The 15,491-nt window shown below is 41.5% G+C and overlaps 1 protein-coding gene across 1 annotated transcript; it reads right to left on the bottom strand.

The window, feature by feature from the left end:
- Positions 1-1,554: 1,554 nt before the first annotated feature.
- TMEM40 (transmembrane protein 40) lies at positions 1,555-14,253 on the bottom strand. The gene is made up of 13 exons (XM_010718475.3): positions 14,138-14,253; positions 10,852-10,908; positions 10,153-10,292; positions 9,678-9,831; positions 8,176-8,283; positions 7,009-7,062; positions 6,085-6,120; positions 4,814-4,846; positions 3,813-3,875; positions 3,446-3,517; positions 3,290-3,364; positions 2,469-2,531; positions 1,555-1,996 (listed from the first exon to the last, which is right to left on the bottom strand). Exons 1-13 carry the CDS (start codon positions 14,142-14,144, stop codon positions 1,977-1,979), a joined length of 882 nt encoding a protein of 293 aa, XP_010716777.1. The 5' UTR covers positions 14,145-14,253; the 3' UTR covers positions 1,555-1,976.
- Between the last annotated feature and the right edge of the window lie 1,238 nt (positions 14,254-15,491).

Genomic DNA, 15,491 nt, shown 5'->3' with positions numbered 1-15,491 from the left:
GGAGAAGTCTGGGTAATGTGAGCATACAAGAGGGAGATGTACCTGGTCTGGGGAGCCAGTAGAGGGAGGTGAATGCTCAGCAGAGCTCTAGAAAGGACTGATGAGCTGGGAACTCAAGAAGGACTTGCTGGACTTGGAGAATGGTGGCTGACACAAGTACATGCTCTTCTAAGGAGTCTGAAACTCTTCATAGGAACTTGTGTCATATTTTTGAATGCTTGGCAGTGCTGCAGCAGGGGTGATGCATGAAACCAGAATGGCAGTGTTGTCTTTGGTCAGGAGGTAGAAATGTTTAAAATGCTGAGAAGGACTGAAGAAGAATCTGAAAGAACATCAGGAAATTCTTGGAGTACCCGAGAGGATACAGTCGAACAGATAAGTTACTTTTTCCATAGAAGCAATTCTTCTAATGTGACCTGCTCTATGTTGGATGTAGTTATTCATCCCCCACGATAAGTTCTACTATGTGATTTTAAAATGTTTTTCCACTTTTCTTTTGCCCTTAACAGCTTCTGGTTGTTTTCATTCTCTTGACTGCAGAGTACCACATTTGAAAATCTGAAATCATATTTCATATGAAGAAATGTTTCTCATTCTGACTATGCCACAGCACAAGAGACATCCAAAAAGAAAAATAAGCTAAAATAATGAGAGCAGGATGGCAGTATACATAGTTTTCAGTTCACTCAAAAACTGTTGTACACAAACAGTCCTACACTGGTCTCAACAAGACTTTATTTGCAGACTGAAAACAACAGTAATTTGATGTGAGAAAGTATTTCTACAAATATATATAAAAAGTACATGTAAATGAGAATATAAATATTACAAAATAACTTGTATTTATCCTTATTGCTTAAGTTAAGTTAATCCCTGACATGTTAGGCAACTGCTGTGCTGTGTTGGTACAGGCCTGCACACAATTGTTTATATTTATGGGTGTGCAAAAGGAACTGCAGCAGTTCAGAATGGTAGATATTGGTGCTTAAAGTTAAGTACCACTCCTGAAAAGTAGGTTTTTTAATTTTCTGAGCAAGGCTTGAAAATGTTTCACTGAACTAAAACTGGGCTGTTAGGACTAATGGCTTTTTAGATCTGTATTTTCTTACATTTTCGTGTTTTATGATTGTCTGATTTTGATGCCTTCCCCTATGGTTATGAAGACCTCATGTTTTTATGTGAAGGTAAACTGCTTGGTTTTGATTTGTTTTACATTAGTCCTACATATGTATATAATTGATTAAAAACTAAAGAGAATAATTGAAATATTATAGTGTATTTTATGTAATGCATGATGTCCCTATAAGCTAGAAAAAAAATATTTTATCAGAAGGAAAGAAAGGTTAGGGGATTGGTCAAACCAAACATTTTATTTCTCTCCTCCTCAAAGAGATGAAATTTGCTGCTGTTAACAACCTCGTTAATGCACCATTATGTCACTGCATGTAAAATCTTGCCCAGCTTTCACTGGGAGAAATCATTATATGCCCACTATATTAAGTTCTGCCACAATAAATTAATCTGCTTCAGTGCTATTGCACTGCTGGGGCTCAACTGTGTAAGCCGGCATCTGGTGTTTGCCTGACTTGCAGCATCAGAAGGGTAAAAAGAAGGTGGCTTTCTAGTGCCAAGATTCCTATTGAAACATCCAGAACCAGCTGAAAATAGTACAGGTCTTTGTGTTGATTTTCATACACGATAGCTGGACTTAATGTGAATAAATGTGGGAGGGAAGGAGAAGGTGCTTATATTGAGCAGAATTAAATATAAACTTGGATCTAAATCTTACAAGCTCAGCTGAGTTACAAATCTCTTCAGTTTTAACTTCATTTTTGAGTGGACTGAATATATTTCTATTGTTTAACATTTCGGTGTTTTGTGTTAGCTGTTATGATTTTATGACTGCCTGATAAAGGAGTTCTTTTAATACTATAAATCCAAACAGGAGAGTTTTGTTGAATTCTTCTGAAATACTCTTAGGCAGCTTTCCTCATACCTGCATGGTGATGAAAAAGAAGACCGTCAAAACTATTGTGTTTAAAATTTGGTGTCACATATTGACTGTAAGCCCTTGTTGCAACTTCTCAGCGCTCCTTTCTTGTGTTCATGAACTCAGACAGACATGAGCCTGGAGCCTGTTTAAAAAATCAGCAAAAAGAAACTACGCCCTTTCACTCAATTTTAAATGGAGCTATAGACTTCAAATTCAGACATTTTCAGGAACTAGTCCCCAAAAGAGCAGAGTATTAAAAATGTGAAAATGCTCTGCCACATGGAAAGAGTCAAGAATAATTAATTTCCAAACTCCAGCAGCTATAGTGGACTGTAATATTTTATTTTTTTTATTAAGATGATGCAATTGTAATTTTGAGACGTTGATCTTGAGAGTTAACCAAAATAGTTTGACTCATTTCCTAACCAGGAAGGTGTGGGGACTTACATATGCAGGCAGTAAGAAGATCAGTTACCTGTTGGCCTGAACTTCTCGATCAGAGGAACAAAACTGTCCAGCACGCTCCGAAGTCGATACACTAATTGTGAAAACACATTTTTTTCCAAGATAAGCCAGATATAAATATAAAACACAAAACACTGAATAACAGCTAAAGCCAAACAAATGCTCGTTGTACCATTAAGGAACCTGAGATTACTGTTTAAACAAGTGCTTCTGTGAAATCACTGATAGCAAAGTAGTGACAAGCGTAATTCCACATAGAACCATCCACAACCTACCAAAAGTCGTAGCACAAACTTAGACTTCTGTTCTCAGTTTGAAAGTCATGCCTTGCTGCTGTCTGCATCTTTCTTTTGAGATACCTAGGGATAGCCAAGAATCTTTTTTCTGTGTTGTTTTTTTTTAATATAAAATTCTTAGTAACTGCCAACATCCAGTTTCTGCTGGAATTTGATCCTTAGGGTGTTCAGCAGCCTCAGTCCTGGGGGAATGAATGGCAGCTCGAGTGCATAGCACCTTAAAGAACATATCTGCAAAGACTGCCTCACTGCTAAAATTATATGTTGTCATGGCAACACAGCATTCTGCCATTGCTACAGAAAGAGGTTACTCAAGGTCTTGTGACCAGTGCAGACCACATCTGCCTTCAGTGTCACAGAGGCATGTTTGTTTTCAGCCACGCTGTGTAATCGTGAATGGGACAGGCTGGTTAAGTGACTTTAAGTGAATTTAAAGAATCTCAGCAGTACCCATTTTCTAGACTTGTGTAGTTAAGTGACTGCGTGCCCTCGTATCCATCATGTTGGCACAGAACTGGCTGCAGTAGATACTTACCTAGACCAAAATAAATCCCAGTGGTTTCCAGAGAAGCAAAGGTGATTAAACCAATTCCAAGAGAAATTGTCCAATCTAAGAGAACAAAATAGGTGTTTGGCTTTATGCACTTTCTGGACTGCAGCAATTTACCCTTCTGTTGAAGCCTTGCCTTACCTTTGTAGTAGTAGTAGCAAACTAGTAAAGCTCCAATTGCAAAGCAAAGAATAACAAAATGAAAGAATTCATCTGAAACAGAGAGGGGAAATTAGGTCACAACTGTTGGCACTGTTCCCTTAGGAATACACATGAAGTTCTAGTATTCACTCAGTGAATAAAGTATATTTCCATGAGAGAGGTCTCATACACTAAGCTCAACTGCAAAACGCGCAGCTTGTCATGTGAGAAGCTTTAATGGCCTTAGTCAAGAAGGTCCAATGAACTTCAAAAACTACTCATGTTGAGAAGTTTTTTGAGTTAGGAAACTTATCTTTGGTCTAACGTTCAATGGGATTGGTATCAGCTGGATTAAGAGAAGAATTACCATCCTTGCGTATGCCCATCCACCGTACTGTCCACTGAGGGTGAATGTTCTTGTTCCCATATGCTGTGAGAAAGAAAGAGAGATTTTTTTATTGCAATGTAACTATGAAATTCAGGCATTTTAAGTTTCTTTCCCTTTTTGTAGCTAAGAATCTGAGAGCAGAATATGTTTAAAAAAAAAAAAGTTTGTTCAGAGGAAAAAGCTGCAAATTTTTCAGGGACATCAAATTAGCAGTTTTAAAATTGTTCCCCGAACTATTTTCCAAATGGTCTGTAGCAATTGTACAAATAGCATTATTGAATTAATAATTCCAAATTACTTTTAAAGAACTCCAGGTCTTTTCTGTTAAGTCTGGGGCAATCATGGTCTCAGAATTACAGTGGACAACTAAAGCAATGGTACAAGGGAGCTTCAGTTTGATTTGTGATGTCACTTAAACAACAGTATAACAATCTTCATTATTATCAATATATGAGTATTATCAGTCTATCTACTTTGGTCTAATATTATAGTATTTCTGCATCTCCCAAATTAAGAACTGTAGTAGCTGGCAATTACTCTTATGGGTATCTAATTATGTCAATACAGAGGAAGAAGAACATAAGAACAAGCTTGGTATTCTTAAAGTTTCAAGTATAATTATTGTTAACATAGTACGGCACTTCTTTAACTCACAGATGTTCCTCTGCATGGTTGTCTATGTGAAGATTTGTAGTGACAGCATTTGTATGAATTCACGTTCAGATCTGTTATGTGTCTGTTGTGTTACTCTGCCTCCTGGATGCAATAGTACTGTGGTAACTGCATCGGATCATATTTTGCACAGTATTTCTCCTATCAAAGCACTATAATGCATTTTAGTAATTGTTTTTAAAGCTGCTACTTTTTACTTACAAAATACCTAAGCACCAAGGAGCTGGTATAGCTATCACTGCTAACTAAAACTGAATGCTGAAAGACCACATTCACAAGAAAAACTTGCTTTGCTTGTTAATATTTACCATCTGCAATTGAATCTTCTCTTCTGGTTATTTCTGAAAAGCAACACAGTTGGATTATTTCTGTGATAAAAACACAGCAGTACTGTCAAGCAGGATGAATATTCTGTTCTAGGACACAGTAAAATAGCACTAGAAACTGCCACAAATTTGATGAAATCAGAAAGAACCCCAAGGTAAGATAATGGAAAACACTTATTTGCCGTGGTCCCAGGTAGCTGGAATAGCTGGGCAGTAGATGATTGATGGCTTCCCTGTTAACATTTGGTTGCTAGAACTGAAGTTGGAACCGGCCTGAGTCAGAAATGAGCTGTGTCCACAAATCACATGAGCCTTTCAAATGCAGTAGACAGGGTGTCCAGTACTAGCTAAATATTTTCAATGGCTTGGTCTAGTGTACTGAACTAATCTAGCATTGAAGTAACAAAGGCTGCAGAGAGAGGTGACGCATCAGGGACAAAAGCCAGCTGGAGAATTGCTGCGTTCCTTTCTGCACCTGGCAATGTGGGGAGAATGTTGAACTGCAGTACGCTCCTCTGCTCCTGTGTTCTATGTTCTATGTTCTCCTCGGTGTTGGGCAACTTGGAATTCTCCCCTAAGGATTATTCTGTCATTTACACTCTTTCCTCAACTGAAAGAGTCTGAGTTACAGCAACTCTTCCCCACTTCACAGAAAAGAAGTAGTTGAACAGCTGTCCTTTTAGAAGGGCCAGCCTTCTTGGTGCTCTGCTTTGCATAGCTAATCAATGTGGAATTGACCTGGGATTGAGATGGATGATGATGACAATGTGATCAAGCCATTTAAAATTTTCTATCATGGTCATCTTACATCAGTTCTGCTGCTGCTCACAGTCCCTTGCAAAAGGAAATATACCTTCAGAGTGCAGCCATCTGGTCAAGCTCTCAGTGGGACTGTTTCTGTTTCCTATCATTTGGCTTTCAGCTAGCATCTTGCTTTGGAGAATGCTCTGAGCTAAGTGAGTTAGGCATTCAGAACTCAGCATCACCAGCTGGCAGAAACCAGGTTTGCAGGTTGCCCAGTAGTGTTGCTGGGATTTCCACTAGAAGGGATGGCAACTGCTGTAAGCTGATCCTTGTCTCTGGCAGTGCTACCAAGAATGGGTAATTTTGCCCAGGGCCAACACCAGACAATGGGAATATAATGGATTTACAGTCAGGAAGTTATTCTATATTTTAAAAAAATCAAAAAGAAGAAACTACATTAACAAAGTTTTCCTTCCTGCAGGATAAGGTTGTTATCTGGGAACACCTACCTGAATCCCCATAGGGAACAACCTCAGCTGGTGTACCTGAAATATTATGTACAGAAGATGCAGATTAATGTCTACAACAAATATGTATATTTTGCTGCCAACCCTAACCCAAGCCACTGTGCTGAAATAAGTGTCAGTGTGAGCTGGTGGATACCAACTCCTGCTCTTCAGAAGGAGGTCTGTTGTGGTGGGTTATGCAGATCTAAAGGAGATATGGAGTATTAACACCATATATTTCATATCAAACAATAGCTGGAGTCAGGCAGAATCAGGTGTGTGTGCGACAAGTTAAAGCTGCTGTTAGTTTAAATGAACTACTTTTGTATCTGGGGTGGAATCAATTTAAGATGCATATTAAATGATTAAAGGCCTGAATTTATTTATTTATTTATTTATTTACATCAATGATTCTATACCAGAAGCTGATAGCTGTGTTGACACAACATCTTTTCTGCACTACGCTTCTTTTCCAGTTTATCCTTTGGAAAGAATGGAAGAGCCTCAGGACCAAGATCCAAAGAGTGGTCCTTACTGATAATCTCTGGTCTGTATAGAGAGTGGAAAGCAACCCCTGTAAGTAGTGGCTGTGATAGATGCTTTCAAAACTCTTTTGCTGTGTTTCAATGGTGACTGTGCAGACCCAGGCAGCAGAAGTTCTCCCACAAGGGTAGATTTTGTTGTTCTCATAGTTTAGTTCTAACCACAGGCCATGGCTAAGCATTACTATTAGTTTCATCTTGCAAGAAATGCCTTTCCTGCAGCCAGATTCTGACTGGTTGTTTTCCTACATCTAATGCTGCCTGTAGAGTGTTAATCTACCACTGTTCTGAAGTCAAACCAAAGAATTACAGAAACTATTTGTTTTCTATTTTATACTTGCTTTCTCTAAGGAAAATGAGTAACACTGTTGACACTTTATCCCACCTCTAAGCAGTTGGCCTTCAGTCTTGTGTCTTCCTAAATCATCTTCATCACTGTCTGGGTAGATAAAATGATTAAATTAAAGTCACACACAGAATCATTAAGGGTTGGAAGGGACCCCTTACGATCATCTAGTCCAACCCCCTGCTAAAGCAGGTTCCCCAGAGAAGGTTGCACAGGAAAGCGTGAGCAAACAACCTGCTGTGATGAGAGCACTTGGACTAAGACACAAGTCTGATGTAGAGATTGCCACCAATTTGTGTTGTATCCAAAGCAGAACAGGAAAAAAAGCGTCTGAGTTTAAGAAACTGTAATCAGTTCATGGAAGATGGATTATTGTGGAGATAGTAAGCAAGAAGAATGTACTGGTAATACCAGAAATAGCAGTGCTATAGCTTTTTGCTCACAATATAATAATGGCCATGGGATATCTAAGTAAGAAAATGAAGATTTGGAAGCACAAACATCATTACTGGCTGCTTTTGCCTCACTGCTCTTTTTAAATCTGGCTGAATTGAAGAAGAACAGTAAAATCAAACACCAAAAGATGATGGAATAGATCATATAAAGGAGTATTAGCAAGAAATGTCTTGTTTTGAACAAAATATGTCACCAGCACTGCTAACTGGTTTTAAAATTTAATTTCTGAGTACAATTAATGTTAATTAGCGCATGGCTTTTTGTGACAGAATAAGCCAATGCCAGCAAATTCTCATTTCCGTGTCACCTGTCATCTTTTAGCCTCTCTGGTTTTCCATGAAGGGAAATGGCTTGAGGGCAACCAAAGTGACCTTTGATATACCATCGATGATTGGTAGGAAGTACTGCAGCATTGTCAGTTACTATCACACACTGTGACAGTGATTTGGGTCCCTGTCAGCTAGACCATAAACATCACAAAAAACGTGGTTTTGTATTTACAAAGGAAACTTGCAGCACCTTTCAGCACTTCTTGGTCCTCCAATTTCCCAACAGCAGGAAACAATCATTATTTTGTTAACAATAAATAAATCTAGAGATAGTGATTATTTTCTGTGTCTTTTGCACAGTTTTTCTTTGAGCTTATACCAGATGGCTACTGAATTGTTGCAAGTCTCTGGTGTCAGTCTCCTTAGAACATGTAATCAGACTAAGTTATGTGACAGGGGAAAACAAAATGATCTTTTTTACCACGTGTATCTTCATCTGTGGATTCCTGGGATGAGTTTTCAGCCTTTTTATCCTCTTGCGAAAGCATGAGATTTCTTTCCAATCTCTTGAGGAGTTTTAATTTTTGGTCTGTTATGATATACAGACAAAACAAAAATGGAAAATTATTTGTTTTATTTATAGTGATATATTAATAGTGTTTCATAATGTTGTATTTAAGAGTTGACAAGAAATCAGAGTGTCTTTCAGCTGTGCTAGCTGTAGTCCAGCAGCAGTATGAAGCATTACAATAGAAGCTTCACTCGCTGTTTAACTGACTTAAATGATTGCAGTAGATGCTTAGGTCTCATATTCTTGCCTTTAATTTACCCATAATTTATCCTGTGACTTTTCCCGCTGCCTGAAGCAGCAGCATCTGCAGCTGAAAGGTGCTTTAGCTGGAGAACAGCTGCTTTCCTGCTCCTGGGCTACTTCTCCCTGCAGAGCTCCGATTTCTGCTGGGCTCCTGTGGCTGTGCCGCAGTGCCAGCACCCTCTCGTGGCATAAAAGCAGAACTCTCAATGTCGGCTAAAACAAAAACTAGGCTGCTGGGCCGGGCAGTGGGGTGCTCCTGGCTCCTGTGGCTGGAGTTATAGATGTTTCTTAGCAGCTCTAACTTCAGTTCTTTGCTGAGTCCTGGCAGGTCTGTGCATCTCTTCATTGTTAGTTGCAATATTTGGACATAGCCAGAGACACAATTTCCCCCAGTTCCCTCAGTTGTCAGTGCAGCTCACTGTATTAGAGCGGGAATTGGGTCCCTGTCAGCACAAGCAGTCCTGCTGTGACAAATGCCCCAAGGAGGGCTGCTTTTCGGGCTATGGGATGTCTGCCCATTGTTGAATGTGTTTCATCCTGAAAAAGAGACAAGTACTTCCTTGAAGGTGTCTGGTTAAATTCAGGGTCACCTTAAGTGAGTGCACCTTCACGGTGTATTAAAGACAGTTAACAATTCTGTGGACCCTGTGGAATTGTTTATCACACAACATGACAAGTGGGAAGCGTAGTGGAATTTGACTCTTGTTGCCAGGCTCAGCAACTGAATCGCATCTTCTGCCTGCTGGTTTTGGTTAGTGCTGTGCTGCACATCCTACTAGAGACATTTTCAAAAGCATTTACAGAGCTCGACCCTGATTTCTTACCGCTACAGCAGCTCAGAGAGCTCGAAACTGGCTGGGGAATGGTCCATGCAAAGCAATGTCATTAACTCAGTTTAGAAAAAAATGAGGGATTGCTTTAAGTCTCAGAAGTTCCTGGGCATCATCCTCTATGCCTAAGTGAACAAGGGTTTTTTTTTTCTCCCCTGGAATTAACACAGACTAAAATAAAATGCCACCTATCTTTAGCTCCCATTATCCCTGACTTTTCTAAGCGTGTTTCTATACCCTTTGATTTCTCACTACTAATCACTGCCAAGCTTTGAGTTTTCTTAGAGGCAATACAGTAAATTTAACAGAACAGGTGAAGCGATGCCAGGTAGGACTCACCCTTTCCCTTGGAACTGGGCAGCTGCTGATACACAGATGGGTTGGAACTCTTCAGCAAGAGGTAAAGGACTGCCATTGCCCTGACGCCTTTTGTCTCTATGGCTTTCAGGCAGGCTGCACAGCCCCCAGGCAGGACGCTGCACTTGTTGAGGAGCTGAAAGATGCATAAATAGCAAATAGTCCTTCCACTAAAACACAGTGCGTGTGAACAGATCATGAAATAGAAGCGAATGAGTCTCACCATTAGGAACATGATCTATTGCTCCTACTACACAAGGGGAAAATCAGGGACAAAAAGCAACGTCAAAAATGTGAAGAAAATGTAAACTCTATTCAGCAACTTAAAGCAACTAAAAAGTTCAGATAACCAGGCTGTATGGTCTCTCTCCCAAAAATATATCAGAGAAGTACTAGAGTGCATGGAGAATGATACAGGAATCCTTTTTTCTTTGGTAAGGTTTCTTTAGCAACTTACACTGTTCTTCTCTTCAGTGGCCAGGATAGGTGGATCAGTGGTGGCTAAGCTTTTTACAAGTGATTCCCAGAAGGACTGGTTCATTTTCTCGTGATTCTCCAAGTAATTGTCATCAGCAATAAAAGCCCTCTGGAAAACATCTGGGAGGAAAAGCAAGTAAATCACTGCACTGAGATAGAGGTGGATTGGGTGAGAGTTTTCCTGTTGTGCTCAGTGTGGGTGTGGTGATAGACATCAGACTGCAGCATGTTGGCTTATAGGAAAAAGAACAGTGTTGCATAGTATAAAGCAACTCAGTCTATCAGAAACAGAGAGGAAAAAGGCTGATAGTCCATACCAATGGGTGTCTTTCTGATGTTACCATTTCAGGAAAAGCAGCAAGGGAAGTATTTCTAAATATTGAGCAGGTACTTATTCTGATCATGCTATAAAGACATACAGACAATTTCTGTAAATTGTTAGGCATTTAATGCATGGAAAAAAACCCTTCATGCATCTACATTTCTACAAGGATGTGCCAAGGCCAGATGAGAAACCAGTGAAAGAGCAGGGAACTGACCACTGGTCTGGCTATAAGCAAGAATGTGGATGGAGAGTGTTTTCAGAGGAAACAAGTCTCATTGACCTGTTGTCAGTCCAGGAAAAACTGTTGTGTAGTGTGAATGAGCAGAAGCTCTGACTGTTGTGTATTACCCCTACCTTGCTGTTCTTCACTGAGATCTGGGAGTGGGACACTGAGGTTCTCCATTTCTGTACCTGTTTGAAAGGAGGAAAAAATAGCAGATACTGTTTAGAGACAGGTCAATCTGACCTCTATTCTTCTGCCTTACTCTTGCACTCCTGCAGACATGGCATCTATCTCTAAGCACTTCAATTTAGAAATCACATCTCTGTTGCAATGGGAGTTTCATATCATGATTCATTTACCCTTCCGGACCCGTTCTCTGCTCCTCCAAGTGATTTTGGCTGGGCTGCCTTCAGTTAGGAAAGAACAAACGTCTCATCATCATGAGTAAAACCAAAAGAAGTCTGACTTGATCATCCACAGATGTGAGTAACTTAATAGGCACAGTTGCATTCACAAAACAGAACAATTATTTGTTACCTTTGACATTACATTTAAATATACATTTGAATTATACCCATCAAGGAAAACAGTAGAAGCAGTTCAGATGAGAGCCCAGCAAGATTTGGAAATGGCGTCTGAGAGAAGCCTTTGACATTTCATTCTCTTCTTCCCAGTTGTCATCAAAAGGATGCTTCCACTAGTTTATATTTATGAACTGAAAATTTTGAAATTTCAATCCCAGAAAGTTTCTTGCTCTTATCCAATAACATGGAAACAAAATTCTGACATCCCCAAAGTGCAGTGTTTCCTTTTGGTTTGCTAAACTCACCTAATTCATTTCTTTATTTACTTATTGAGGCTGTTTTACTCTGACAAAGCATCTTTTGTCGTGTTTGGGGTTCTGAACATGGTTGCTTCCACCTCCCGTGGTCCAGGCATCTTGCACTTACACCACCCCCCTTGTGAAGCATTTCATATAAAGCTGTTATACTGAGTGATGCAGATGACTTTTTGAGGCCCTAAAACACAGTTTCTCCTGTGCAAGGCACAATAAGAAAACATAATTTAGCACCTGAGCACTTTTATAGATTTTGGGTCCATTCAGCAATGGACTTTTAGTCAAGCACCTTAAAAATAAGTTCTTCCTTCAAATTTTGCAGGTGGACAAATGATGGTTTTCCATAGGCAGTTTCAATGATAACCACCAGCCATAAAAATCATAGAACCGTAGAATGAGTTGGAAGGGACCTTTAAGATCATCTAGCTCCAACCCCAAAATATTCCAATACAAGATCTGCAACAGGTTCAGTTAGTATCTGCAGAAGGATGGCATACTGCATACTACATACACAAACATCTCACCTTTGGTAACGGAACAGTGTTTTACTGTCTCAGCTCTTAGAGGAAGTCAGATTCCAATGTGAAGCGAAACCTTTCTCCTCTTTAGAACCAAGGTCAGGGTCTTCTGATTTTGGTACCTCAGTGACTCTGAGGGCTTTCTCCTTTTCTAAACTACAAATGTTCCTCAAGTGAAGGGGTTCTTAGTTTGAAACTCTGTTTTGTCATTGGTTTGCAGCTTGACTATGAGGAAATTACTTAACCTCTCAATCACTTCTAAAGGCTAAGCCCAAAAACTAGTTCCTACCTGCCAGGCATATTGTTAGAAAACAAACATTTAATATTCTAACAGTGTGAAATTATTGTTTATGATAAGTCTATGCAAGAGAGCACTAACATGGGCAGATAATACATTTTATTAAACCACCTGATACACCCAGAAAAACCAGCTTGTTTTGGACAAACAAGATTTGAATCCATCCATTACTTCAATAAAAGTTACTACCTCTCCTACAAACCTTGCTGTCTTTCAGCCTTTGCTGCCTGAGCTGTGGCAGCAGTGCTGTGTGACAGTCCCCGGTGGCTGTGAGCAGCCAATAGGGAATGCAGGAAGCTCATCTGTCCTCACTGCCCTGTTAAGCAACCGCTGATGCTGAAATACAGGAACCAGCACACCACACCCTGGACAAACCCGTTTTCAGCCACATGGTGAGGAACGTAATTTCTGTGCAGTTATATATATCCAGCAGTGATTTTCAGCTTTTTTCAGTATCTTTTTGCCTTCCTATTCACGCAGCCTAAATGCTCCAACAGTGTTTGTTTTTATAAGTTAAATCCAACAGACTTGTTCGTAGGCTGCAGGGTTGAAAACCCAGTCCAAAAGGAACAAAATTACTTCAAACATGAGCATTGCTGTTCTGAGTTATTATTTGCGCATCATGTTTATAAAGATCCATGGAGTGAAAATGGGCTCAGACCCACCCTTCTGCATGCAGGGGAAGAGAACGCACATTGCTAGAAGCCTCCTTTGCTGTCAGACTGATGGACCTTAGAACCATTTGCTGGCTGACCCAACTGACCTAACTGCTCAGCAGGCAGCACCAGGATGCTGGGCTGTGTTCTGGGCCCAGTGCTGCAGAGCAGCCGAGCTCCATTCAGTGCCTGCAGCAGTATAGAGCCGGCCAGCTGCCACACTGCTGTGAGTAAGGAAGTCAGGCACCTCACTTCGGTTAGATTATGCACAATTAATTCCCCTGTGGCACTTCTGGAAAGAAAATCAGATCTGAACAAAGGATAAGTGCTGGGACTTAATTGTTGCATGTTTTAAAAGTGATTTAGTTGATTATACCTCCTAACAAAAGAAGGATGACGCTGGCTTTTCAGCCCAGCCACAAGCTCACTGGGACTGACACAAACCACAGACCTCATCTTGCTCTCCTCAGCAGCAACCAGACCTCACTGCAGCGAGCTCTTCATAGCACCTTAAAGCTGTGTACAGCATCAGATGTGCAGTTATTCAGAAAGATCCTATTTAGATTCTATTATGTAGGATTGTCATAGAATGCCTTGGGTTGGAAGGGACCCCACAGCCCACCAACCCCACCCATCCTCCTGGCCTTGAGCTCCTCCAAGGATGGGGCACCCACAGCTCTCTGAGCAAAAAGCATGAAGCGCAGCTGCACGCCCCAGGCTGGCCCTGGCTGCTCTCAGGAAGCTCTCCTGGCAGGCTGTGGCAGTGGTGGAAGCTGGTGGTTTCCTTCAGTGAGAAAACAAACCTGCCAGCCTCTCTGTTTGAAGCTATTCCTGTCAATGCCACCAGTGAGACAACGATGCAGGTCACCCACTTGCCTTCCTGTCCACAGCTACATTTGCAACACGACAGAGGAGCAGCAGAGCTCTCAGACTGGCACACAGCTCCAGTCATATGAACGGGAGCCTCACGCACAGTGCAACAGCACGTCCTTCCTGCCCAGCTCTCATGCAAGCCCAGACATGGCAGCTGGCGAGCAGGGCAGCTGGCTGTGGGCTGCTGGCTGTGGCTACGCTTCCCGACGCATTCATGGTGCAGTTTGAACGTACCTGGCATGTGTTTCTCCTCGTGCTCGGCTCCTGGGCTGCTCTGAGGAAAGGAAGTGAACTCAGCAGAAGCTGAAAGAACTCGAGTTGTCCTCTGAGTAAAGTCACGCCCATCCCAGTGCTCACCTGCCTCAGGGGAGGATCCTGCAGGGCGTGCGCAGTGCCGGCCCTGGCACGCGGTGATGGGCAGGAAGGCGTCAACTGCCTCCTCATGCAGCTGCGCTGACTCACAGCAGTGGTGATCCTCAGGGGTGGCGGGAAGGAGCTGTGTGCTGCCATGGCTGGAACCCGCAGCTGCCCTTACTCACAGCCATCCTTGGGCTGGAGGCCGTCGCAGCACTGCTGCCCTCCTGGCCTGGTGAGACAACATGTACAGGCTGGGGGGGGGTCCCTCCAAAGGAGAAGGCTCACCTTGCTCAGGTAACAAGCTTGAAAACAATCTCACACCAAGAACCCGGCTGTGTTTGCAAGTGCTTGGGACGTGAATGAGGCAAAGCAGGCTATGCTGATTATATTTGCCAGGAGTCATTCAACGAAACAGGAGCCTCACTGGGTGTTTGCTCCCTGCCTGCACTCAACCAAGGTCAACCAAGGTCCTCACTGAGCTTATCTGCTAATCTGACAGCGATCCATCTGACAGCAATTCAAACACCTAAATCAGCTGAAGCAAGTAAAATGTTTGTATTTCCTCCCCAGCCTGACAATCATTTTCACTATGACAAACAGGTCTCTAAGCTCTCTTCATGCACTCTGCAATAGATTTGTACCTAAACCTTTGCTAGGCACAAAAATTCTCTGAATTTCATTGTTGGAAGATAGATTTTTAATCACATTAGATATGCTTTTCTAGAAAGGCATATAATTTCAGTGAGTGGGTGTAAGTCCTCCATTTGGTGTAAGATTAATTGTCATTCACTCTACATTGTCTACCTGCTCTTAGAAAGCACCAGGAAGCAGACCAAGCTGGATCCAGCTGCCAGGCTGTGATAAGCCTGAGGTAAACAGGGGAGTTTCTCTTTGCTCTTTTCAGCAATTTGTTTGCTGTTTGTAACTCTATTAGTGGCCCCTTGAGTTCTGATAAGAGCCAGTGTTAGAAATAAGGATGGATAGTCCTGAAAAACAAAGGTGCTTGAGATTCTGGAGTTGTTCACAGTCAGTTTCCCCCATGGTAGTGACTTCTTGCTTGTCTTCAATGAGCAGCCTGTGCAGCACCTGTGAGCTGTGCCCCTCTTGTTCTGCACTGGTATCCAGACCCAGCTGCTCTGAGTACCAATTTACATTGATTATGGGTTTAATGTTCTGTCTTTGGAAGAAGGAAGAGATGCAAACTGTTTCTTTGTAGTTTGCACTGCCTCCT

The sequence above is a fragment of the Meleagris gallopavo genome, chromosome 14, assembly GCF_000146605.3.
Source record: "Meleagris gallopavo isolate NT-WF06-2002-E0010 breed Aviagen turkey brand Nicholas breeding stock chromosome 14, Turkey_5.1, whole genome shotgun sequence".
NCBI lineage: Eukaryota > Metazoa > Chordata > Aves > Galliformes > Phasianidae > Meleagris > Meleagris gallopavo.
This window is presented reverse-complemented; position numbering and strand designations above follow the sequence as displayed.